Raw genomic sequence first — 26,015 nt, forward strand, 5'->3', positions numbered from 1 at the left:
ATACTTTGTTTAAAAGATAAAAAATAAATAAAAAGGCCTGGTTATTCTGGGGGAAAAAAATCTTGAGACAACTGAAAAAAAAAAAAAACCCTACTTTGAAACCATTTTAGATTTACAGAGCTATTGCAAAGATAGTAAGGAGAACTGCACTCCCCCAGCTTTCCCCAGTGTTAACATCCCTTATCAGTTGGTATAGTTATCAAAACTAATAACTTGATATTGATAAAATATCTGAATTAGATTTCACCACTTTTTCAACAAATGTCAATTTTCTAAGACTCTTCCATTCTATGACAATTCCTCATTCATTCCTCCTTTCATGACTTTGACATTTTTTGGAGCACTGGTCCAGGTAGCTTGTAGAATGTATCTCAGATATGGTTTAATGTTTTCTTACAATTATGGCCATGGATTTTTGTGGAAAATATCACAGAGGTGATGTTGCCTTAGTGCATGATGCCAGGAGACATACATCAGTATTTCTCATTCCCAGTAATGTTAATCAACCTCGATCCTTTGGTTAAGGTGGTGTCAGCCAGATTTCCTCATTTATCTTTATCCAGTGTGGATTGGATTAAATTATTTTTATTAAAGTATCATTGATATACAATCTAGTGATGGTTTCAAATACACAACACAGTGGGTTGGATTAAGTTTAAAATTAAAGTCATTATCCAATTCTCTTAACCTGCAGACACCCCTGAGAGGAGCAACAAATCCCCAATTTAAAAAAAGGCTACAGGGGAATGAAAATTTAGAGTTCGATCTTCCGCATTGATTCAGCAAGCTCTAGTGCCTCAAAGAAACAGCATTTGTAAAAGGGACGGTGAGGCTACTGGAAATAGCGCTTGCAAGTGTTCATGCCAGTAACGTGACGCAAGGTTCACAGAGTGTCGGTGTTTTATTTTATGGTGAAGAATCCAGAATTTTTTGCGGCCTGCGTGAGTTAAAGACTAAATAGAAAACGGGAAGACAGGGCTCTGAGAAGGGTTCCCCTTTAAAGAGTGAGAAAATGAGGGAGCACAGAGATGTGAAGTGGCTTCTCCGAGGTAACCCAGAAGTGGGGCTGAGCTCGGAGTCCTAAATCCGCAAACTTCCCGTCTAGCCCTGATCGCTTCATCACAACGCCTGCAGGGAATATTACCAAGGGGGTCGTCCTGGAGATCCCAGAGTCGCTTGACTCCAGCCGCAACCCCAGACTTGCCCGCTTCTTTGGCGCATTTTGGCTTCGCATTTCACTATGCCTCAATCTAGGCGCAAAGGGGTCTCAGCAGCCCCCCTCCTCGCCCTCATACCCGCTTATCGCCCTCCACCCAGGGCTTTCAGAGATAGCTCAGACCTCGGTTGAGAGTTAAAAAGCCTTTTCCTACATCGCGAACCAACATCCTAATTTTCTTTCTTTTTTATTAAAGTATCAGTGATACACAATCTTATGATTTCACATAAACAAGACAGTGGTTTCAACATTCACCATATTATGAAGGCCTCACCCCCTCCATTGCATTCACTATCAATGTAGTAAGATGTTTATACAGTCATTGTCTTCTCCGCAGCAGCTTAATTTTCAATAGGCGAAGAGCTCTGCTTTCCACTTTCGTACAGCGCAAGGCAGATTCCCCAGGAGCCCCGGGAGTGACTAAGATCCTCCTGCCCGCCCTCCCCACGCTGGCTCCTGATAGGCGACCAAGGCTGTCCGTTTCGACAGCGTACTGTGCGCAGGCGCGGAAAGGGATCGGGGCTGGGCGGAGCGCCGGCGACGCGGAACTACCGAATCGGTCCGAGATGGTGAGTGTCCGTTGGGAGACTGGCTGGCGTCTGGAGGGTGGCCGAGTAATGCCGACCACCACCCTGCGACTTGCCTTCCATCTTCTTGGGGCGTCTCGTAGTGCCGGGCTGGGAATCCGTGGGGCTGGGCGGGGCCGGAGCTGGGCGGCGCCGGGAGCGAACTGACTGAGGGCGGAACCTGGCGGCGCGGGTCTTCCAGACCCGGTCCGGGGGACCGAAGTGGTGACCGGGTCCCGCCGCCCCTGGAGCGGAAGCAGGAGCTCGGGTGCCGATGGAGATAAGGAGGCCGGCCCGCAGGCCTCTGCATTCTGGTGTCCTGTGCCTTGGTGCACGGTAACAATAATAAGGGTTCCTGAATCTTAATTTGTGTCAGATACTGCTAAGCGTTTTATCTTGGCATTCCTCCTCACCGCAGCTCTGTGAGGTAGGTACGACCATTATACCCATTTGTCTTAAGCCTGGTGAAGCTAAGTGCCTTGTCCCAGGAAATGGCGGAGGTGGACTTGAACGTAGAAGCTTGTCTGTAGCCTTTCTGTCCGCGTGGTTCTTTCGAGCCCCTGGGATTGGGTGCATGAATCAGAAACGGGCGAGAACCACACTTGGCGATCCCGACGCCTCCTGCCTTGCTGGATGAAACTGGGCTCTACGCTTTTACACGTCTATTTTCTCGTGTTTTAATATTCTCGATTTGTAAAAAACTTGAAAAGACCTTGAGAATGTAAAACCTTACTTAAAGATGTAAAGGCTATAAGAAAAATTGGAAAGGAAAAAGAATGCCGTAACCTGGAGGCAACCCTACAATTAGGCATATTATTCCTAGTCATTTCGTCTTCAGTTTTTGCTTTATGTAGCCTAGTTCCAAGTGAATGTACAATCGTGGACTCTGCTTTTTCGTTGGTTATTCCACCACAAGGACTGTCTTCACATCACTAAAAACACATAATAATGCTTCAAACATAGAACTTCATCTTTCGCATCACTTTTTAAAATGTAAAAAATTAATTTATAACATAATACTTGAGCACACAATAAAAAAGAATCTAGAGGACCTAAGAGAAAAAGAAATCTCCCACCCAACTTTAACCCCCACCCTCTTTCAGAAACATTGTTAGTTTCTTGTATATCTTTACAAGCATGTATATGCCCCTCTTTTTCTTATACAAAGTAGCTTACTGCAACTTTTTTTGTGTGTTTATATTCATAAAAGCAAAACATGTTTTAGATGCACATTTAACAAAGGGAAGCAATACCAAAGTATATAATGTAGAAAAGTTGGCTTTTCTGTCTTTTTTTTCCACCCATGCTTGTGTTTATGCATGCATATTTACATTTTGGTGCAAGAATCCCCATCTCTCTCCCCCGTGGTAAGACTGCCGGCAGATGGAAGTTCCTTCCACATTTGTTTAGTGCATAAGCACATTTGTATATTGCCTGTTTATTACATGAAACTGGAACAAATATGTTTATACATATTGAGTTTACTTTAGCCGTATAGATGTAATCTCCTTCCATAACTTACTCTGTTCATTTAAAAATACGTTTTTCCATGTCATATACAAATCGACTTCATTCTTTTTAAGGACTGTATATATATTCTACTGCAGTGTATACATTAGGTGATTTATAGTTTTTCTTTCACTCCAGACAGTGCTGAAATAATTGTCTTTTTTTTCCACCCATACTTGTGTTTATGTAGAATAGATTCCTAAAAGTGGTACCTCTGACATGCGTATTTACATTTTGGTGCAAACTGCCAGATTGTCCTTTAGAACAGTGTTAAAAAATCGTCCAGCATGCTGAGAACACCAGTATGGGAATCTCTCTGGGAGCAGGACAGGAGCCTCACAGGATGTGAGCCTACCCTGTGGGGCTGCATATTTGCTCAAGATATTTCTGGTACCAATTGGCTACCACTACAAGGATGACAAACTTTGAGGCAGAGCTGGCATGACTGGTTGCCTGTCTAGGACTGTCCATTCCTGTCTGCAAATCTCTGTTGCTGCTTGTGGCTTTTTGGCAATTTTTTTTTCTTCACTGATAACTTAAAAATTACAGAAAAGTTGGCTTTCTGTTATTTGTGTTTTGCCTATCAGATTAGCAAATAATCAAAAAACTTGGCAATACTGGGTGTCTCACTATTCCTTGAATGTGCCAAACTTGTTCCTACTTCACTGCCTTTGCTTCATGCCTTTGCTTCATGCCTTTGCTGGAGTGCTTTCATTTCTTGTCAATTAGTTTGTGGCTTAAAGATGACATCCTCAGGTGTTCCTGACCACACTAGCCAAAGCAGCATTCCCTGTTCCTCCAAGAGTCTTGGTCACTTGTGCTTTGAAGGACTCTTCCACCAGACGTGAACTCCCTAAGGGCAGCGACCTCATCAGTTGTGGTCAGTAGTATGTTCAGATCTTCTTTTGACCTGCTCTGTGTCCTTGGGCAAAACTTTTCTCCTTTCTGAACCTGTTTCCTTATTGTGAAATGGAGATCATACTAACTGTGGAAGGTGTAGATGAGAAATGTGTCTGAAAACATTCATCCCAGTATCTGACCTGTAGCAGGTATTGAGTAGATCAGTGTATACTTGTATGTTCTTCCTTTCTTGGTAAGTATGTGTTAACTTTTTTTTTAAGTATCCTTGATAAACAGTCTTATATTGGTTTTAGATATACAACACAGTGGTTCAACAGTTACCTATATTACTAAGACCTCACCCCCATTAGTGCAGTTACTATCTGTCAACATAGGAACATGTTACAGAATCATTGGTTATATTCTCCGTGCTGTACTACCTTCCCCCTGACCAACTTATATCATGATTGAGAATTTTTGTGCCCCTTTATTTATTCCCCTTACCTTCCCATACACCCACCCACCCACCCACCAGGGCCCTTCCCCCTTGGTAACCACCCATCACGTCTCAATGTCTGAGTCTACTGCTATTTTGTTGAGTATGTGTTACTTTGTAAGCAACCAGATTCAATGGCTGGTTCTCATTAAACTTAGGATCACCTAAATTCTGGCTCTTTTTTACACTGGGTACTATAAGGCCATTTTCCCCCCTCCTATACTTAAAAGGGTTGATTTTTGTAAAACGTATTTGTAGAAATGCTTTGTATTTGTTCCTTTAGTATTTCCTCATCCTGAACTGCCATGTTCCGAGGCTGTAAAGTCCAGGTCCTTCCTTGCTCCTGGGGTACTTTGGGTTTGGAGGTGCACAGTTACACTCCATTGTGATAAGTGCTACGAAGGCAGGGTGCCATGGGTACCCAGAAGAGGGGCAGGTGTGAGAGAAGGCCTCACATAGAAGGCTCAAGTAGTGAGTGAGGGAGAGAAGGTTGCTTACTTTTAGAGGGAGCAACACATGCTACAGGGCTGGCTCAGGCAGGCTCAGCTTGCCCCCTGCAGTCCGTTTTGCACACAGTGACCGGAGCCATCCTTTCAAAACATCGTCACTCCTCATCGCAGAACCTCCTTAGTCGCTCCCAAGTCATCCCTATTAAAAACTACTTATTACTGTGGTCTGCCAGGCCCCCTGGAATCTAATCTGATCCTGGCTTCCGCTCTCACTGGCCCCTGCCACTCACTGCACTTCAGCCACACTGACTCCCCTGCTTTCCCTAGACATACCACTTTCCCGCCATAGGGCTCTTACACTTGCTCCTCATACTGTCTAGAAATCCTCACGGTTAGCTCCCTCATTTCCTTCAGATCTCTACTCAACTACACCTTAGTGAAGCCTTACCACCTTATTTAAAATTTGTATCAACCCCTACTTCCAGATCTCCCCTACTTTGACATTTACGTATTTTTTGTTTAATGCATGTCTCCAGCCCCCCAAATGTCACCTTCATGAGGGCTGTGGTTTTTGTTATATTTTCTTCACTGTGGTATTCCCAGGCCTAAAACAATGTCTGGCACATAGAAGGTACTTATATGGTTATTGAATGACTAGCAGTCATGAAATTTCGTTTTTCATTTCAACCCCACTTTCCAACCTCCAGAGGATATTTTGGGTCTTGATTCTGACATCTTTGGTTTTAACTTTCTTTCCTCTTTCTGGGTTGATGACTGTTTGAGCTGTCCTAAATTGTCATCCAACTTACTCTTAAATATTTCTCCTCCTATAATGTTGAGCATGACAGAGCCAATATGGTCCCCATATCAGAGATATCTCTCTTGAATACACAGAGAGAGGGGTTAAAAAATAATTTTGAATGGAAACAATACAATAGAATAAAAAGAGGTTTTTTTGAACAAAAAAAATAAAATCTTATCTCTAATTCCCTGCTCTCAGTGTAGATTTTTTTTTTTTCATAATCCCTCTAGCACTCTTCTTGTTTTTAGGTGGTTGTAGTCCTGTAGTCACTACGCACTTTATTTTTGCATTAGCTGTTTCCACTTAATGTTATATCAAAAACCTGCAGTGGTACAAATACTATAGTCACCATTGTTAATATGTGTGTTGTAGTCCTGTGAATGGGCATTCCATAATTTACTTGGCCTTTTTCCTAATTATTGGGCATTTTTTATTCTTTCCACTTTTTGCTATTACATATGTCACTGCACCAGACATCTTGCTGTGTTCTTCTTTTAGTTCTTTTGGGTTATTTCCTTAGGATGAATTTTCAGGTTAGATAGAGTATTGTGTAGTATTGACCACTATCATATTGTACCCCTCCTCTCCAGAGTATTGCACAGTAGGAGCTCAGTGAAAGCCTGCATGAGTTACGGTCTTATACACCCGTGACTCTGTGTGGCCTTCTCATGTCTACAGACCTAGCCCTGTCCTTTTACCCAGGTTCCAGATCTTAGGGGCATCAAGCTATTTGCCATTTTGTGGGAGGAATGTGTTTTCCCTTCTCTCTGGCATTTGAGAGTATTCTTACGTCACTGGGGAGTGGGTGGTGGCGACTAGATTGTCAGACTTGTGCCTGCTAGGAAAACAGTAATTCATTGTGCTGTCTCTGTCCACCGTTTAAAAGCTCCTCCCCCAGCCAGCTGGGGGTGGGGAGCCACTCTGCTTTGGTGAATGGAGCCTCTGTTTCCAACACAGTCCAAATCTCAGCTTTTGAGGAGCTGACTGACTGGTTTCTGGTCCAGTCTGGAAGGGTTGTCCTGAGAAAAGCACACTTGAAGGCCCATTTCCATCCGCAGGAAGAACTGAGTTAGTTCAGTTACGCAGCTGTTTATGGAGCCCCTACTCTGCAGCTCATTGTAGAGACTCTAAGTAAAACAGTACCTAATGCATCCCCAGAGAGGTACAGTCAAGAGTTTGGGGAGTCAGAAGTGGGCAAAGACTCCACTGAGTTGGGGATCAGTAAAGGCTTCATGGAGGAGGTGATAGATGGTGTAGGATTTGTTGGATTTTAGCAGAGAAGAAGCCTTGTGAGTGTACAGAGATGTGGAGCCAGAGGTAAGGGCATGTAGATGGGGAGATGGGAGGAGTAATATAGAAGGCCTTCCGTGGCGGGACAAGGACCGAAATGTCTGATTGTCCCCCCTCTTTACAAATTCCATGTGTAGAGTATCACATCTCAACGAGTTTCTAGAAAATCAGGATAGCCCCTTTCCCAGGCACATTCCCTATGGCTGGTGCCCTGTGTCATGCTACCTCAGATGCCAGCTTATGAAGTCACTGAGTTTACCCTCATGGGTTCATTTTGCTTCCTTTGGAATGTTTTCACTTGGGCTCTTTGGGCCACAAATGATAACATGTCTCCTTCCTATTTGACACCACCATTGGGGTTTTTTCAAATCACCAGAGTCCTGTCCCCCAGGGATACCAAATACGTGAGTCATGGCTGCGTCTATACTCCTTGGAATGCTATTTGTATTCTGCTTCACAGTAGCTGAGTGGAAAGGGATCATAGTGCCCAGTGGGCAAAGGGCTAGGAGCAGCCCTGCCCCATGCTGGGGGTGTGGGCACAGGGTGTAGGTTCTAGGGGTGTCCTAGGAACCATTCCAGAGTGGCTTGGGGAGCTTTGCGGAGGTGCCACGTGCCTGGGTGTTATTTGCTGGAAGACAAATGTGTGATGCAACGGCCAGCAGTATGAAGGAGTTAATCCAGTCTTCCTGGCCCCTTCTAACCTTGTCTTGTTCTCTCTGGCAGGCAGAGGTAGAGGAGACACTGAAGCGACTTCAGAGCCAGAAGGGAGTGCAGGGAATCATCGTGGTGAACACAGAAGGTACACTCTCCCTCCAGACAAGACCTGCACACAGGCAGGCCCCATAAAATAGCCCAAACACAGCATAACACTTGCTGTTAACTAAGTTAAGCCCTTTCATGTATGTGATTTAATTTTCACCCTTTTTTTTTTAACGCCTCCACTGTAGTAGCACTGTCTATAATAGAAATTCCAAATTTTAAAAAGGAAAAAATCACTTAATCCCACTGCCCTGATAGATTGTACTTGTCAATATACTGTTTTCTTAGCCCTTGTCCAGGTACATTTTCTCTTTTTCGTAATTATAGTTGTTACTCTTTTGTGTATGTTTCACTCTAGAGGTTTTTTTTTTCCCTTCCTTCATGGTTTACGTAAGCAAGTGTTTTTAATTGCCAGTACAGTGGTTATTAAGCCATCTCCAAACTGTGTTGTTTCTACTTTCTTGCTAGAGAATACTGTGGCCAACAACTTGTCCCTATAATTGGTCACTCCTCTTCTGGGGCAATGTTTCAACAATTAGAAGAGTACGGATACTAATTTACCCAAACTGTAGTAGACATGGTGAAGAAGGGGCCACAAGGTGGTGGTTTACAAACATATTGTTTCCTTTATTCCTTAAAGCAGTCTGTTGTATCCAGGCTGTGTCTCCTGTGTGGAGAAAACAGTATAGAAATTTAATTGATTCTCCTGCATTACAGAGCCAAGATTTCATTCCAAGTCTGTTTGAACACCCTTGTGCTCTTTCTTCCATGCTGTACTGTGAAGGACCAGAGAGTGGCTGATGGTCAGTGACTCAGGCCAGTCCTGGGGTCACACAGCTGGGCTCTCCCAGTTCTCAACTCCAGTGCATTCAGTCAGCTCTGATTTGTTCAAGGCTCCTAGAGAGCCTGTGTGCGTGCATTGTCTTTCTAGTCCTGTTTTAGAAGGGCAAATTTCTCAACAGGGCCTACTTAAATAGAGCAGAATGTCAGTGACCAAGGGTGACAAAGTGGAGGTGGCATGTCCTCAGTTAGAATGTTGTTTCCAAGTCATCAGAACCTGACCAGTCCAGAGCCAGGTAGAGCACACTTCTTGGCTTTGTCAAACTAATTAAGCCATGTGGTCATTCCATTTAAAGGAGGCAGCCATTTGGGAGCCATCAGGACACTGCGGGAGGTCGGAGCAAGTCCTAGTTCAGGTCTCCCGTTGATCAGCCGGGTGCCCTGGGCCTTCCCAGCTTCCTCTTCAGACCTCAGCTGCCCCAGGTGGAGGGGTTGGTCTAGGTAATCTCTTTTGGGTGCTTCTTGCTCGAAGGCCCAAAAGACTGTAGATCACTCAAAGAGAGTGAATGTCTTCTGGGACCGGACATTTTTGACCCCATATGGGGAGAGAACAGTTTCAGGAGTTGGCCCCCCAGCGGGGACCCCAGGCCTCCACCAGTATTCACAAACCACAGCCTTTATTCTTGTCTTTAACACTACCTCAAAAGTTGAGCTTTTTCACTGGGAAAATAAAGCCCCAGCTGCTTACCTTTTGAATACGAATGACACTCTGCCATATACTAATGTGGCAGTATTGCATAGCAACTAAGAGTATGGAATGGGGGACCAGACTGCCTGGGTTTGAATCCTACCTCTACTTGGTAATCAGCCGTGTGATCTTGGACAAGTCACTTAACCTCTTTGTTCTGGTTTCCTCATCTGTCAAGTGTGGATAACCATACTACATTCTTCTAAGGGAAGCTTTTAGAATTGCATCTGATGTATAGTAAGTGCCACTTAAATATTAAGATTACGGTGTGTGTGTTTATTTTTAATTTGTGTCCCATTCACAGAACTCCCACATTAGTCTCATTTACATTTCACCACTGACTCTGCAAGGCAGGGGTGTCTGCCCATTTTTCAGATGAGAGCAGGGACCCGCCCAAGGCCACCCAGCTGTGGATGGGGATGGTCAGAATTCACTGCTCCATGGAGCCTTTAACCCTCCGGAAGTTTCCATTAAGGATGAATAGTTACAGATCCCTTACCTCTCCAGGGCTTTCATACCCCATGATTCAGCTCAGCTGCTGCCTCTTGCAGAATGCCTTCCCTGACCAGCCCAGAATGATTGCTCTTGCCCCTGAACTCATGGTACAACCTTGTCCTAATCACCAACCACCTGCTACTGCCTGCTGCTTTGGCCAAATTCAAATGATGTTTCATAATAAAATGAGTTTAAGCAGACTTACCAGGAACTTAAGGAATATTCATTCCATTTGTACATCTCTGGGCCTCTGCCATCCTCTACTGTTACCTACACAGGGCAGAATAAAAGGCTCAAATGTGTAAGTTCCAGGAGCGCAGGGATTTGACTTGTGTTTGCTACTGTACTCCCAACACCTAGAGTTGGTGTTAATAAATACAGTAGTCCCCCCCTTATCTACAGGAGATACATTCCAAGACCCCAGTGGATGCTTGAAACTGCAGTTAGTACTGTGTTCTTTTCCTATACATACACACCTGTAATAAAGTTTAATTGACCTTTTCCACCTGCTCCCTGCTCCCTCCCCGCTCCCAGCACCCCCCTACCCCAGCTCCAGTCTCCTGCTAAGCTAGTGCCACATTCTTCTCCCTCCAGCCACTGTTATGATCGTATGAACATATGATACATGTTGTGATCATATATCAACCATGATGAGATGTTTTTTGACATCTACAAGATCTGAGAGATCAGGCTGTGCCTGGAGGTGGAGGGGAAGATGGTCAGTAGGACAGAGGCTAACACTGACGACTCGCTCATTAGAAATTGTCTCCGCTGAAGGCCCCGAAAACTAATCACTGGTGCTGATATTGTCAGGAACCATTGCTTGCAGGAAACCACTTTCACAAAAGGAGCCTCCAAGAAGTACATCAAAGATTATATGAAATCAATTAAGGCAAACTTGAAGCACAGAGACCAGAAAGTAAAACCTTTTATGACAGGGGCTGCAGAACAAATCAAGCACATCCTTGCTAATTTCAAAAACTGCCAGTTCTTTATTGGTGAAAACATGAGTCTGGGTGGCATGGATGCTCTGCTGGGCTACCATGAGGATGGTGTGACCCCATATATGAATGTCCTTAAGGGTGGTTTAGAAATGGAAAAATGTTAACAAATTTGGCTATTTGGATATAGTCATCGTAACTGGCTGCTGCTTTTCATCCACACAACACCAGGACTTAGACAAATGGGACTGATGTCATTGTGAGCTCTTCATTTATTTTGATGTTGATTTATTTGGAGCAGAGGCGTTGTTTTAAAGAAAAAACTTCATGTAGGTTATCTAAATATAAAGTACATTTAAACTCATTTGAGAAAATGACTCTTGGTTTAATACATTTTTTTTAATTGATATATAATCTTATATAGGTTTCAAGTATACAACACAGTGGTTTAACAGTTAACATTATTAAATCCTCACCCCCACTAATGCAGTTAAAATCTGTCAACACAGGAAGGTGTTACAGAATTCTTGGCTGTATTCTCCCTGCTGCACTGCCTTCCTGGTGACCAACTTATATCATGATTGAGAATTTTTGTGCCCCTTTTTCCCCCTGCCTCTCCCAGCCCATCCCCCATCGTAACCTCCAGTCACCTCTCAGTGTCTAAGGGTCTTCTCCTGTTTTGCTCATTTCATTTTGTTTTTCTGTTCCACAGGTAAGTGAAATCATATGGTTTAATACATATTTAAATCCATCTTGTATAGTGTTCTGGAGAAGCTAGAGCCTGGTTGTAGACCACTACTAGAAAGCATAAGACTGTCTTCAGATAACTTAATGCAGTGGAAACTACTTCTGGGACTGAAATATAAAAACCAAGAATCAAAAGTCATCATTCTGAGTGAAGGGAAGGGAAAGACCATGCCCAGAGCAGGGCCAGCATTTGAAGTGGGTTCCCCGCACATTTCATCACCTAGAAATGGAAGTAGTTGACTCTGGGAGAGAGGACCAAAAGGATAAGAAGAGACAAATGCAGTTGGAAGAAAAAATTAAAACCTAATTGATAAATTGGGCACAGTAAGAGATTAACAATAATTAAAGAAATATACAATATACTGTAATAAAAGGTGAATGTGGTCTCTCAAAATATCTTATTGTACTGTTTTCACTTGTGATGATATGTGATGATAAAATGCCTGCATGATAAGATGAAGTGATGTGAATGACATAGACAATGTGATGTAGTGTTAGGCTACTGTTCACCTTCTGACAATACATCAGGAGGAGCATCATCTGGTCCACACCAAGATTGATTGCTGGTAATAGAAACCACAGAAAGTGAAACCTCGGGTAAGGAGGGACTACTGTGTCTCTTAAATTTTGTTAATGTTTTTCACTGTTGATTGATGGAACTGGGTTTGTTGGGAGGACCTGGATGTACAGTGTGACAGATCTGAGCCCTGGTGACCAGCCACTTCTGTGGGCTGCACAGTTCCCATTTGTGAAGGCAAAGGCTTGGTGCAGTGGCCTGATCATTAGGCTGTCTTTGAAGTATCCCCAGCTGTAAATCCTATGAATCTGAAATTAATATCTTGCCCTTACTTGAAATTCTCCCCAGTTTTGGTCTCTGCCCTGCTCCTACCACCCGGATGTTTTCTTTTGTTTTTAAAGTTAGCCAACAGGTGGTTAGTTTTCTTGTCTCCTTTACACACCCTCTCACTTAGTAGAAATATAAATCAAGCTCATGACAGTATTTGAACTACTGCAAGTAGCCTAGGACACCGCCGAGCAAGCCAGACCTAGCCTTGGTCTGGGACTCGGGGAGGGTATAGTCTGCTGGAGGACGAGCATGACTGTCACTTCCTTAGGGGTATCATGTCAGACTCGAGTGACTGCTCTGAAGGAAAACTGTATGGTGCTGGGACAGTAGAGTAGGGGCACTGACCACATCTGAGGCTGGGTGGAGCCACCAGAAAATGGGGGCCTGAGGAACCAGTGAGAGTCATGAGAGAACAGGGGAAAGAAGGAAAGTTCCAGACAGAGGAACCTGAGAGCAGATGGTCTTGTGGTATAAAAAGAGAAAGTCAAGAGGTTTGATCACCCAAACCTTGCCAGGCCTTGAGACTGGCCCCTTAAGTTAACTGGGGATAAGATTTATTCTGTGGTTAATACTGATAACAAACCAGTATTTATTGCATGCAGTTTCTTACCGAACATTTTTAAATGAATTAAGCTACCAAACATTTTTAAATGAATTAAGCCATATTTAACCCCCACAGCAGCACTTTGAAGCACAAGCATTATTTTACAGAATGAGAAAATGGAGGCTTGAAGAGGTGAAATCACCAAGATATAAGCCCAGGTGTTTGGATTTCAGAGTTCCCACTCAGTCATCACCCCAGCTGCTCATACTGCATCTGCAGGAAGGTTCCCCTATGCAGGGAGGCCTCACGGGGCCCTGGTTGTTACCATCCAGGACCCACAGCAGCCCTGGTAACCTGACTCTCTTGTCCCTTAAAGGCAAGTGGTCGCAATAACTTGCTCTCCTGACTTCACTTGGCTCAAAACAGCCTCTCTGGCTCAGCTGCTTCTCCTGCCACCATGCCCTCTTCTGCCCACCGTCATGTTCTGTGCTCTAAGCAGACATGGGCTAGTTTCTGCAACCTATGAGTAGGCCTGAGGGTGAACACCTTTGGCTGATCCCCAGGCAGGTCCATTGTGGGCCAGATTGGCAGGGTCCTGAGCCCAGAATTCAGCCACTTACATGTGAGGAGCCGTTTGTGTCACACTTGCCACAAGTGCCTGTCAGGCGTGGGCACCAGAGGGCTCGTCGACAGAGCCTTCTGCTGATGTGTCGTGGTGATCATAGGCACCTGCTGGTTCATTTATGACCTGAGGTGGCTCAAGCAGGGCCCCATTCTTCACCTTCGTGACAGTAGGCACTGTCCAGTGGGGGGAGTCCATTTGGTGATTCATCACAAGGAAACAGTCTCTCAAAGTAGGAAAGGCTTGCTGTTTAATGGTGTTCATTGCACAGTAATTAAGAAATCCAGCCCACATACCCAACAGTAGAGTAATGACTAACTGTGGAATGGCCACTTGTGGGATCTTTGAAAGCAGTAGCAGTGCTATTTATAAGGTTGCATTCAGACAGAGAAACAGGCTTTGATTCGTGGGCATGATCATGTATATGGACAGTGATCCTAAGCCTCCTTTGGTGGGACATGGAGCAAAACACCAGTGATGGTAATACTTTGGCACAAGCTGACTTTTTTTCTTCCTACTTTTTCAGTGTTTATAAATTTGTAAGAGCTGTCTTCATTAAGGTTTGAAGTGTTCTGAATGATAGTACCTCCCATTATTGTTGGAAACCAATCAAGACAATACGGCCCTGTGAAGTTGAGCCCAGCAGTTGTGCCCACAGGCTTGCATTTGGATCCTGGCCCCACTCCTTATCTTCTGTGTGGCTATAAGCAATTGACCTCGTCATGCATAGCTTCTGAGTTGCTTCATTGGCAGGTGAAGAAGGTGACCCTTAGAGTAGTCCTGGGAACCTGTCAAGCCCTCATTAAATCATGGCATTGATTGTACTCTAGAATTAGGGGTGTGAGGTTGGGAGCTGGGAAGAAAGGGGTTCCAATAACCTGCTCAGTCAGTCTCTGTGCTCTCCCCTCACATAGGCATTCCTATCAAGAGCACCATGGACAATCCCACCACCACACAGTACGCCAACCTCATGCACAACTTCATCTTGAAGGCCCGGAGTACCGTGCGTGAAATTGACCCCCAGAATGATCTCACCTTCCTTCGAATTCGCTCCAAGAAAAATGAAATTATGGTTGCACCAGGTAAGAGGTCTTCCACATCCTCCTGGAGGAGAGCCTCATAGCATGTGCTCTGCAGCTTCCCAGGCCATGTTGGCACACTATTGTCTTCCCATGGAGAAGCCTGAAGAGTAGAAGGTGCAGAGTTGATTGCCCCACTGCCTAGCAGTCTGCAGCTGGCATCTCCAACAAACACACAGTGACTCCAGGCCAGATCCTATCCAGGGCTCTGGGCCACAGAGGGGAACCATGGTCTTGTGGAGGAGATAGACACATAGGCATGACACAGTGTGACCCTCGTCTTGATGTGGGCAAATAGACGGAGCACTTGGGAGCATAGATGAAGGTGGGGTTAGGCCTGTTTGGGGCAGTCAGTGCAGCCTTTCCAGAAGAGGGGACATTCAAGTTGAATTTTGAAAGCACAGGAAAGAGTGTAAGCAAGGTTGAAGGAAAAGGCATTCACTGGTTTTATTTTTTATTTATTTACATAATTTTTGGTATCATTAGTATACACTTACATGAACAACATTGTGGTTACTAGATTCGCCCCATTACCAAGTCCCCACCACATACCCCATTACAGTCACTGTCCATCAGTGTAGTAAGATGCTATAGAGTCACTACTTGTCTTCTCGGTGCTATACTGCCTTCCCCGTGCCCCCCTACTACATTATGTGTGCTAATTGTAATGCCCCTTTTTCCCCTTATCCCTCCCTTCCCACCCACCCTCCCCAGTCCCTTTCCCTTTGGTAACTGTTAGTCCATTCTTGGGTTCTGTGAGTCTGCTGCTGTTTTGTTTCTTCAGTTTTTTCTTTGTTCTTATACTCCACAGATGAGTGAAATCATTTGATACTTGTCTTTCTCCACTTGGCTTATTTCACTGAGCATAATACCCTCTAGCTCCATCCATGTTGTTGCAAATGGTAGAATTTGTTTTCTTCTTATGGCTGAATAGTATTCCATTGTGTATATGTACCACATCTTCTTTATCCATTCATCTACTGATGGACACCTAGGTTGCTTCCACTTCTTGGCTATTGTAAATAGTGCTGCGATAAACATAGGGGTGCATCTGTCTTTTTGAAAGTGGGCTGCTGCATTCTTAGGGTAAATTCCTGGGAGTGGGATTCCTGGGTCAAATGGTAATTCTATTTTTAGATTTTGAGGAACCTCCATAATGCTTTCCACAAAGGTTGAACTAATTTACATTCCCACCAGCAGTGTAGGAGGTTCCCCTTTCTCCGCATCCTTGGCAACATTTGTTGTTGTTTGTCTTGGATGGTGGCCATCCTAACTGGTGTGAGGTGATATCTCACTGTGGTTTTAATTTGCATTTCTCTGATGATTAGCGATGTGGAGCATCTTTTCATGTGCCTGTTGGCCATCTGAATTCTTCTTTGGAGAAGTGTCTGTTCAGATCCTCTGCCCATTTTTTTTTTTTTTTTTTAGCATTTAGTAATCCTTTAATGTAAGAAAGATACACATGTTAACTGAGCCGCCACTTTCCTCTCCCCTCCAGTCAGTTGCTGCACTCTGTTACCCTGGTCTCAGGCGCAGGCTCCAAATCCCTTTAATCAATTGGCATTTTTATGGCAAGTTGATGTCTATTTGCCATTCATAATTGAGTCCATCTTCACCACTATGCAGTTGAGAAAACTGAGGCCCAGAGAGGAAATGCCATCTGGCCACACAGCCAATTAGTGACAGGTATTTATTACCTCTTGCTGTGTAACAAATTACCCCAAAACTCAACTACTTAAAACTACAAACATTTACTGACTCACAGCCTCTGTGTGACATGAATTTGGAAGCAGTTTAGCTGGGTGGTTCTCTCTCAGCGTCTCTCATGTGGTTGCAGTCAGGATGTTGGCAGGAGCTGTTGCCATCTGAGTCTTGACTACAACTGGAGGATCTGCTTCCAAGAAAGCTTGTTCACTTGACTGTTGCCTCTGCCTATTTTTTAATTGGGTTATTTACTTTTTGTCTGTTGAGGTGCATGAGCAATTTGTATATTTTGGATGTCAACCCCTTTATCGGATCTGTCATTTATGAATACATTCTCCCATACTGTAGGATGCCTTTTCTACTGATGGTGTCCTTTGCTGTGCAGAAGCTTTTTAGCTTGATATAGTCCTACTTGTTCATTTTTGCTTTTGTTTCCCTTGCCCAAGAGATACGGTCATGAAGAAGTTGCTCATGTTTATATTCAAGAGCGTTTTGCCTATATTTTCTTCTAAGATATTATGTTTTCATGACTTACATTCAGGTCTTTGGTACATTTCAAGTTTACTTTTGTGTATGGAGTTAGACAGTAATCCAGTTTCATTCTCTTACATGTAGGTGTCCAGTTTTGCCAACACCAGCTGTTGAAGAGGCTGTCATTTCCCCATTGTGTATCCATGGCTCCTTTATCGTATATTAATTGACCATATATTCTTGGGTTTATATCTGGGCTCTCTAGTCAGTTCCATTTGTATATGGGTCTGTTCTTGTGCCAGTAACAAATTGTCTTGATTACTGTGTCTTTGTAGTAGAGCTTGACGTAGGGAAGCAAGATCCTCCCTGCTTTATTCTTCCTTCTCAGGATTGTTTTGGCTATTCAGGGTCTTTTGTGGTTCCATATGAATTTTTGAACTATTTGTTCCAGTTCGTTGAAGAATGCTGTTGGTATTTTTATAGGGTTTGCATTGAATCTGTAGATTGCTTAGGCAGGATGGCCATTTTAACAATATTAATTCTTCCTACCCAAGAACATGTGATGAGTTTCCATTTGTTAGTGTCCTCTTTAATTTCTCTTAGGGACTGTCTTGTAGTTTTCAGGGTATAGATCTTTCACTTCCTTGGTTAGGTTTATTCCTAGGTGTTTTATTCTTTTTGAAGCAATTCTGAATGGAATTGTTTTCCTGATTTCTCATTCTCCTAGTTCATCATTAGTGAATAGGAATGCAACAGATTTCTGTATATTAATTTTGTATCCTGTAACTTTGCTGAATTCAGATATTAGGTCTAGTAGTTTTGGAGTGGATTCTTTAAGGTTTTTTATGTACAATATCATGTCATCTGGAAACAGTGACAGTTTGACTTCTTCTTTACCAATCTGGATGCCTTTTATTTCTTTGTGTTGTCTGATTGCCATGTCTAGGACCTCTAGTACTATGTTTAATAAAAGCGGGGAGAGTGGGCATCCTTGTCTTGTTACCGATCTTACAAGAAAAGCTTTCAGCTTCTCGCTGTTAAGTATGATTAGCTGTGGGTTTGTCATATATGGCCTTTATTATGTTGAGGTACTTGCCCTCTGTACCCATTTTGTTGAGAGTTTTTATCATGAATGGATGTTGAATTTTGTCGAATGCTTTTTCAGCATCTATGGAAATGATCATGTGGTTTTTGTCCTTTTTGTTGATGTGGTGGGTGATATTGATCAATTTTCAAATGTTGTACCATCTTTGCATCCCTGGGATGAATCCCACTTGATCATGATGTATGATCTTCTTGATGTATTTTTGAATTTGGTTTGCTAATACTTTGTTGAGTATTTTTGCATCTATGTTCATCAGGGATATTGGTCTGTAATTTTCTTTTTTTGTGGAGTCTTTGCCTGGTTTTGGTATTAGAGTGATGCTAGCTTCATAGAATGAGTTTGGAAGTATTCCCTCCTTCTGTATTTTGGAAAATTTTAAGGAGAATGTGTATTATATCTTCTCTAAATGTCTGATAAAATTCAGCGGTGAATCCATCTGGTATGGCTGTTTTGTTCTTGGGTAGTTTTTTGATTACTGATTCAACTTCATTGCTGGTAATTGGTCTGTTTAGATTTTCTGTTTCTTCCTTGGTCAGTCTTGGAAGGTTGTATTTTTCTAGAAAGTTGTCCATTTCTTCTAGGTTATCCAGTTTGTTAACGTATAGATTTTCAAAGTATTCTCCTATAATTCTTTGTATTTCTGTGGTGTCCATAGTGATTTTTCCTTTCTCATTTCTGATTCTGTTTATGTGTGTTGATTCTCTTTTTTTCTTAATAAGTCTGGCTAGGGGTTTATCTATTTTGTTTATTTTCTCAAAGAACCAGCTCTTGATTTCATTGATTTTTTTTCTACTGTTTTATTCTTCTCAATTTTATTTATTTATTCTCTGATCTTTATTATGCCCCTTCTTCTGCTGACTTTGGGCTTCATTTGTTCATCTTTTCTAGTTTGAATAATTGTGAATTTAGACTATTCATTTGGGATTTTTCTTCCTTCTTTCAATAATCCTAGATTGCTGTATACTTCCCTCTTAGAACTGCCTTCACTGCGGCCCACAGAAGTTGGGGCATTGTGCTGTTGTTTTCATTTGTGTCCATAAATTGCTTGATCTCTGTTTTAATTTGGTCATTAATCCTTTGATTATTTAGGAGCATGTTGTTAAGCCTCCATGTGTTTGTGAGCCTTTTTACTTTCTTTGTACAATTTATTTCTAGTTTTATCCTTGTGGCCTGAGAAGTTGGTTGGTAGAATTTCAATCTTTTTTAATTTACTGAGGCTCTTTTTGTGGCCTAGTATGTGGTCTATTCTGGAAAATGTTCCATGTGCACTTGAGAAGAATGTATATCCTGCTTCTTTTGGGTGGAGTGTTCTGTAGATGTCTGTTAGGTCCATCTGTTCTAATGTGTTGTTCAGTGCCTCTGTGTCCTTACTTATTTTCTGTCTGGTTGATCTGTCCTTTGGAGTGAGTGGTGTGTTGGAGTCTCCTAAAATGAATGCATTACATTCTATTTCACCTATTAATTCTGTTAGTATTTGTTTCACATATGTCGGCACTCCTGTGTTAGGTGCATAGATATTTATAATGGTTATATCCTCTTGTTGGATTGACTTCTTTATCATTATGTAATGTCTTTCTTTGTCTCTTGTGACTTTCTTTGTTTTGAAGTCTACTTTGTCTGAAACTACTACTGTAACACCTGCTTTTTTCTCGCTACTAGTTGCATGATATTTTTCCATTCCTTCACTTTTAGTCTGTGTATGTCTTTGGATTTGAAGTTAGTCTCTTGTAGTCAGCATTTAGTTGGGTCTTGTTCTTTTATCCATTGTGTCTTTTTATTGGTGCATTCAGACCATTTACATTTAGAGTGATTATCAATAGGTATGTACTTATTGCCACTGCAGGCTTTAGATTCGTGGTTACCAAAGGTTCAAGGTTAACTTCCTTACTATCTAAGAGTCTAACTTAACTCACTTAGTATGCTATTACAAACACAATCTAAAGGTTCTTTTTTTTCCCCCTCCTTTTCTTCCTCCTCCATTCTTCATATATTAGGTATCATATTCTGTACTCTTTATCTTATCCCTTTTTATTACCTCTGGTGACAGCTATTTAACCTTAGGAACACTTCCATCTATAGCAGTCCCTCCAAGATAGACTGTAGAGATGGTTTGTGGGAGGTAAATTCTCTCAGTTTTTGCTTATCTGGAAATTGTTTAATCCCTCCTTCAAATTTAAATGATAATCTTGCTGGATAAAGTATTCTTGGTTCAAGGCCCTTCTGCTTCATTGCATTAAATATATCATGCCACTCCCTTCTGGCCTGTAAGGTTTCTGCTGAGAAGTCTGATGATAGCCTGATGGGTTTTCCCCAGGTGTATTCTCCTTTGTATGTGATCTTATTTCTTCTCTCTCTGGCTGCTTTTAAAAGTCTGTCCTTATCCTTGATCTTTGCCATTTTAATTATTATATGTCTTGCTGTTGTCCTCCTTGGGTCCCTTGTGTTAGGAGATCTGTGCACCTCCATGGCCTGAGAGACTATCTCTTTCCCCAGACTGGGGAAGTTTTCAGAAATTACTTTCTCAGAGACACTTTTTATCTCTTTCTCTCTTCTTCTGATACCCCTATAATACGAATATTGTTCCATTTGGATTGATCACGCAGTTCTCTCAATATTCTTTCATTCTTAGAGATCCTTTTTTCTCTCTGTGCCTCAGCTTCTTTGTATTCCTCTTCCTTAATTTCTATATAATTTATTATCTCCTCCACCTTATCTAATCTGCTTTTAATACCCTCCATTGTGTTTTTCAACGGTTGGATCTCCATCCTAATTTCGTTCCTTGAGTTCTTGAATAGTTTTCTGTACCTCCAGAGCATGTTAATGATTTTTATTTTGAAATCTCAGGAAAATTCATGAGGTAAATTTCATTTGAATCTTTCTCAGGTGTATTCATAATTTTGCTTTGAACCAGTTTCCTTTGACGTTTCATAATTTGTCTGTGGTGCCCTCTAGTGCCCAGAAGCCTTACTCTCTGGAGCTGCTCAACCCCTTGAGCAATGTTGGGGGTAGTAGGGAGTGGTGTTGGTGCTTGTGGGGGAGGAAAGAGCTATTTCCTGCTTCCAGGCTGCTGTGCCTGTCTCCACTGCCAGAACGAGTGGGGGCCGAACACACAAGTGTAGGCTCCTATGCTTTGTGTTTGTAGCTGTCATATGCGGGGCTTCCCTCTAGCTGGCCTGTCGCCAGAGCAGAGGTTGCTGGTTTGTGAGCCTTAGCCAGGAGGAAGACACAGCAGGCTACGTATCATGGTGGTGGGCCTTGGAGCTGTATAGCCAGCCAGGGGGATGGAGTACCTCAAGATCGTTTAAGGCTCCCAACCTGCTGGGCAGAGTGCACCTGGACAATTTTATCTACCTGTCCTTTCTCCCGAGCAGTAAGCTCTGTGCAATCCTTGCCCCTTTAGCAGCCCTCTCGCTTTTAGGAAGTCTCTCAGACTGCCCACCCAGATCAGCCGGATACGAATCCCTGTTTTCCACAAGCAACTGGAATCTCCGTCTCTCCAGGTATTCTGCCTGTCTTAGCTTTCCAACCCCACTAAATCATCAGAGCACCATGTAATGTAGGTTCATGCTCCCAGAGCAGATCTCCAGTGCTAGGTGTTCAGCAGTCCCAGGCCTTCACTCGCTCCCTGTTCTGTTTTTCTTCTTCCTGCCAATGAAGCTGGGGTGGGGGAAGGGCCTGGGCCCTGCCGGGTCACAGCTTTGGGTCGTTACCCTGTTCCGTGAGGTCTGCTCTTTTCTCCAGGTATATGCAGTCTGGTGTGGCCTTCTTTCCTGTCGCTCTTTCAGGATTAGTTGTATTAATTATATTTTCATATTATATGTGGTTTTAGGAGGAGGTCTCTGTCTCACCTCCCACCGCCATCTTTAATCACATCAGTGGTTTTAAACAAAAGCATAATGCAGAATTACTGTGTGGTCATTTTATCCTTGAGACCAGTGCTAAATTGCCCACTTCTAAAGCACTGTCCTGTCTCTCTGGGCCCCATATAGCCAGCATTTCCTCCTTCACTGGAACAGATTGCTTTTTTTCTGTCACATAAAGTGCTGGGCTTGCATTTGGGGCCTGTGTGGACTAATTAGGATCATTCTCAGGGTGATAAGAAACTCAGCCTGGGAGGAGCTTACAAGGACTGGAACCACAGGAGGGACCATTGTGTCCTGTCCTGCGTCACCTCCCTCCCACTCACAAATTGAGTAGTGATCAGGAGCTCCAGGAATACTGAGTGGCTCCTCTGTCTGTTGCCTCAGCCACATAGTGAGTGTGCGTGAGTTAATTGTGCACATGATGATGTGAGTGAGCTGCAGCATGGCTTGTCTAGGGCATCAGAATGTGTGGGAAAGAGTGGGAGGTGAGACATGTCCAGTTTAGAAGAGACCTCCAGCACCAAACTCGGTATGTGGACTTGGTCCTTGAGCAGAGGTTTTTAAGGCAGGAGGTGATAGGACTGTGATTGGAACTGGGAAGAAGGGGGGCAGTGGGGATGCTGGGGACACTGACTGCCCGGGGCTTGGCAAAACCAGTGTCGAGGAGGCTAGCTGCAAGATTCTGAGGTAATTCGATGGGGTTCAGCCACTCCCAGCAGCAGAGTGATGTTGGTTCTGTTCCCAGGCCTGTTCTGGCCCAGTCCAGAAGAATACGAAGGAGCCCTAGAGCCAGTCACGGGCCCACGGTCTCTCTGGGACGTTCCTTGGGTGGGGACAGAGCAGGTCCATTTCAGAGAACATAAGATGACTGCAGACTCATTGTTCCATGAACCACACACTGTTCCAGTTTGATTGCTGTCCGAAGCATCACGTCAACCAATGGTGACGTATCCAGTTCTGTCGGGAAACAGTTTGTGGTAGGCAGAATCTGTTCTCTTGCTTTACCTCTTGAGTGTGACCCTCACTCTGGCACCAAAATGCAAGTCAGAACACCTCTGAACCTCTGTTCCCATACCTGTAACATGTCAGGGAAGGGACTATACTGCTCTGGTCTTTTGAGACACCCCATCTGGTTACGTGCATTGGCTCAGGGTAGGGCAGAAAGGCTCAGAAACAGATTTGAACTCAAATCCCTCTTGAGATTTCATGCTTTGTGACTCCACTTTCCTAAAAGTTAGGCTGGGAATGGTCCCTCTGCTCGCCCTGGGCATCAGAGTAGACCTTGTGCCCATGTGGGAGCTCACAGTGTTGGGGCAGGGCGTGGTCTCCAAACCAGACACATTCTCCATGGACAGTCTCTTGACTTGAAGCTTCAGAGAACGTCTCTGAACCAGCAGAGCTTTCTGAAAGCTCGTGGGTGTAGTTGGTGCATGAGTCCAAGTTGGCAGCTCCCGAGTTAGAGGTTCTCCTCAGTGTTCACAGGCCCAGAAGCCCTTGGCCTTGTCAGTGGAGAAAGAAGTGGCCAGACCCTTGCCTGGGTGACACACAGACCTGTAGGGAGGTGGGCGTGCTCTCTCTCACTCTGCCTCACTCGCCAGCTTGCTTTCTCACTCAGGGGCCCCCCCACAGACACATCTCATTTTGATGGAGGGGCATGTCTTTCCCAGGTTGCCTTAAACGTAGCAAGTGCTCCTTCTGAGCACCTCACCATGTTCCCAAGCACTCTGCTGCCTTTTCACTTGGCTAATCAGCCTCCTTATCTGTATTTCTAAGTCTGGGTCCCTTACTAGACAGTTAAGAGACAAGGACTCGTAAGCATGTAGTAAGCACTTAACAAGTATTTGTCAAATAGATGAATGACTCCATATATCTCCCTGTATTCCAACACCTCACTGTGGGGTCAGAAGGTTGGGAGTTAGGGATGTCTCCCTGACTCCAGGGATTTTTAGTGTTTAGGATGAAAACCAACATTTGACATTTTGACATACCTGCTTTGATATGGTGAAAAAAAAAAAAAAACAGCTGCATTTTGGTGCCAGAACTATTGGCAGGAGCCACTGATCAGAGCCTCTGAGGATTTCCATAGAGCAGAGGCCCCAGAGGGGCAGCCCCCCGACATAGGAGAGGCCCAGCTGCTGCATGTTTGAGGTGGGAGGGACCTGCAGCAGGCCTGCCCACGAAGGGGGTCCACTGTCCCTTTGAGCAAACTGAGAAGCTGCTTCCCAGACCAGAAGTGAGAGCGTGTGGTTTGAGACAGTTTGGCTCTCCACAATGTGTACCAAATTGTACCTCACCTGGCCCAGAGTCACCTGGCCCAGAGTAGCCTTTGTGAGAAACATTTGAAGACAGGCTTTTGGTTTTCATGTATTAACCTCACTGACGCAAAGCTGAGTTCACACAGCATAATCAAACTTTACCATTCTGCTTCCTACAAAGTCCTTAGAGTGATATTACTGAATTTAGATCTTGATTATTTAGAAGAAAAGATAATAGTATTGCTAATTGTGTGTGTTTATTAGCAGCTTGTTTTATTATGTCTTTTTATTAGTAAGTAATATTTTACTTACATAGATTGCTTAGCCATGAAACTGTTAAGTCGTTTGAGAGCTGCTGCTTCCCAGCTGCAAAGCCTGTCATCCTGGGGAGAAGCAAGCTTCAGGCAAGAATCAGCGACACAGAGCAGAGCAGCCAGGGTCCCGCCCTTCTGTCCTGTCAGCTGAGGGCAGCGCAGAGGCATTCAAAGCGTCTGGGTCAAACCCAGCTGCCACCCCCCTCAGTTTTGCCTTGACCTGAGCAGCCATGTAACTTCTGGAGCCTTAGCATTCCCGTTAGTGAAATAAGAAACAGTACCAGCCTCATAGAGTGATGCGGGGATCCATTGAGGTGCCACATGGGAAGTGGTTGGCCCAGGCTGGGTACACAGAAACCTTGGTAAATGGTTGCAGTTTGATCATTATGTGGGCAGAGTTGAAACACCGTGCTTCTCCGGCTTCCTCTTCTATGAAATGAAGGTGGTCAAGTTCGCCACTGAGGACTTGGACTTGCCATGACTTAATGGTGGACGCTCCTTCTTGATGGACTGGGTGCCTGGGACTGGGATCCAGGTAGTTTTCGTCCCTTTGACCTGGTGCCTTGAAATTTTCTCATCCGGGAGGCTCTGGAAGGCGGGCAATTGAGCTTGTGAAGAACTGACATTAACCCAAGTGGGGCTGAGGTCGGAATTCCATCTCAGGCACTAACTAGCTGGGTATCCTTAAACTGGTGGTTTTCCAGAACCTGCAGCATCACCGTCACCTGGGAACTGGTTTAAAAATTCAAATTCTCAGGCTCCACCCCAGACCTACTGAATCCAAAGAGGTAGGGACAGGGCCCAGCCCCCCAGGTGATTCTCTGCTCTCTAGTGTGAGACCCACCGCCATAGGCAGTTCACTTAAACTCTCTGAACCCGAGTTTCCCTACCCAGAAAACATGAAAACCCCGCCTCCCTGTTGGCACTGATGAGAAAGATGAGAAAAGAGGCTGGGCTGCAGAGGGCCTCCCATGGCCGCCCCGTGGCTCCAAGGCCCAGCAGCCACACCCGCAGAGGCCCCCGCGGGAAACCTGCAAGCTTGTCTTCCATTTCCCAGCAACTGGAAGTAGCTTGAGCGTGAATGCTTTTTATTGCCCCCTCCCCTATTTTATGGTGGGTGATTTAATGATTTATTCCCTTTCTAGTATGTTTTTCTCCCATTTTACTTTTACTGATTTGTTTTTTCATTTCTCTTTTTTGCAGATAAAGACTATTTCCTGATTGTGATTCAGAACCCAACAGAATAAGCCACTCACTTGGCTCCCTGCATCATTCCTTAATTTAATGCCTCCCAAGAATAATAGTGGTAATCATGTAGACCGGCCGGCCTGTGGAAACTACCTTCGAGCCCACTCAGGCCGATCCAGTGACCCGCGTGGGCTGCAGCCCCGCCTATCCCGCCAAAGCTGTCCCTCTGCTGCCAGTGTCCCTGAGTTCCCGGGAGGGTCCTTTCCTCCAAGTTTGGAGCAGGAGCCTGTGAGAAGCCTACACCTGTTTCCTCCTGACCTACAGTTCACTTTGTCACCCTTGGACAAGGCTGTTTTTCTTTAACTAAAAATAGTTGAAATGCTTA

The 26,015-nt window shown here is 44.0% G+C and overlaps 1 protein-coding gene and 1 pseudogene across 1 annotated transcript; both read left to right on the forward strand.

The window, feature by feature from the left end:
* Positions 1 to 1,654: 1,654 nt before the first annotated feature.
* On the forward strand, positions 1,655 to 26,015 carry DYNLRB1 (dynein light chain roadblock-type 1). The gene is made up of 4 exons (XM_036902520.2): positions 1,655 to 1,785; positions 7,892 to 7,967; positions 14,566 to 14,733; positions 25,646 to 26,015. The coding sequence occupies exons 1-4, from the start codon at positions 1,783 to 1,785 to the stop codon at positions 25,687 to 25,689; spliced, it is 291 nt and encodes a 96-aa protein (XP_036758415.1). The 5' UTR covers positions 1,655 to 1,782; the 3' UTR covers positions 25,690 to 26,015.
* LOC118920323 (translationally-controlled tumor protein-like) lies at positions 10,588 to 14,559 on the forward strand (annotated as a pseudogene).

The sequence above is a fragment of the Manis pentadactyla genome, chromosome 5 (genome assembly GCF_030020395.1).
Source record: "Manis pentadactyla isolate mManPen7 chromosome 5, mManPen7.hap1, whole genome shotgun sequence".
In the NCBI taxonomy this organism is placed as follows: Eukaryota; Metazoa; Chordata; class Mammalia; order Pholidota; family Manidae; genus Manis; species Manis pentadactyla.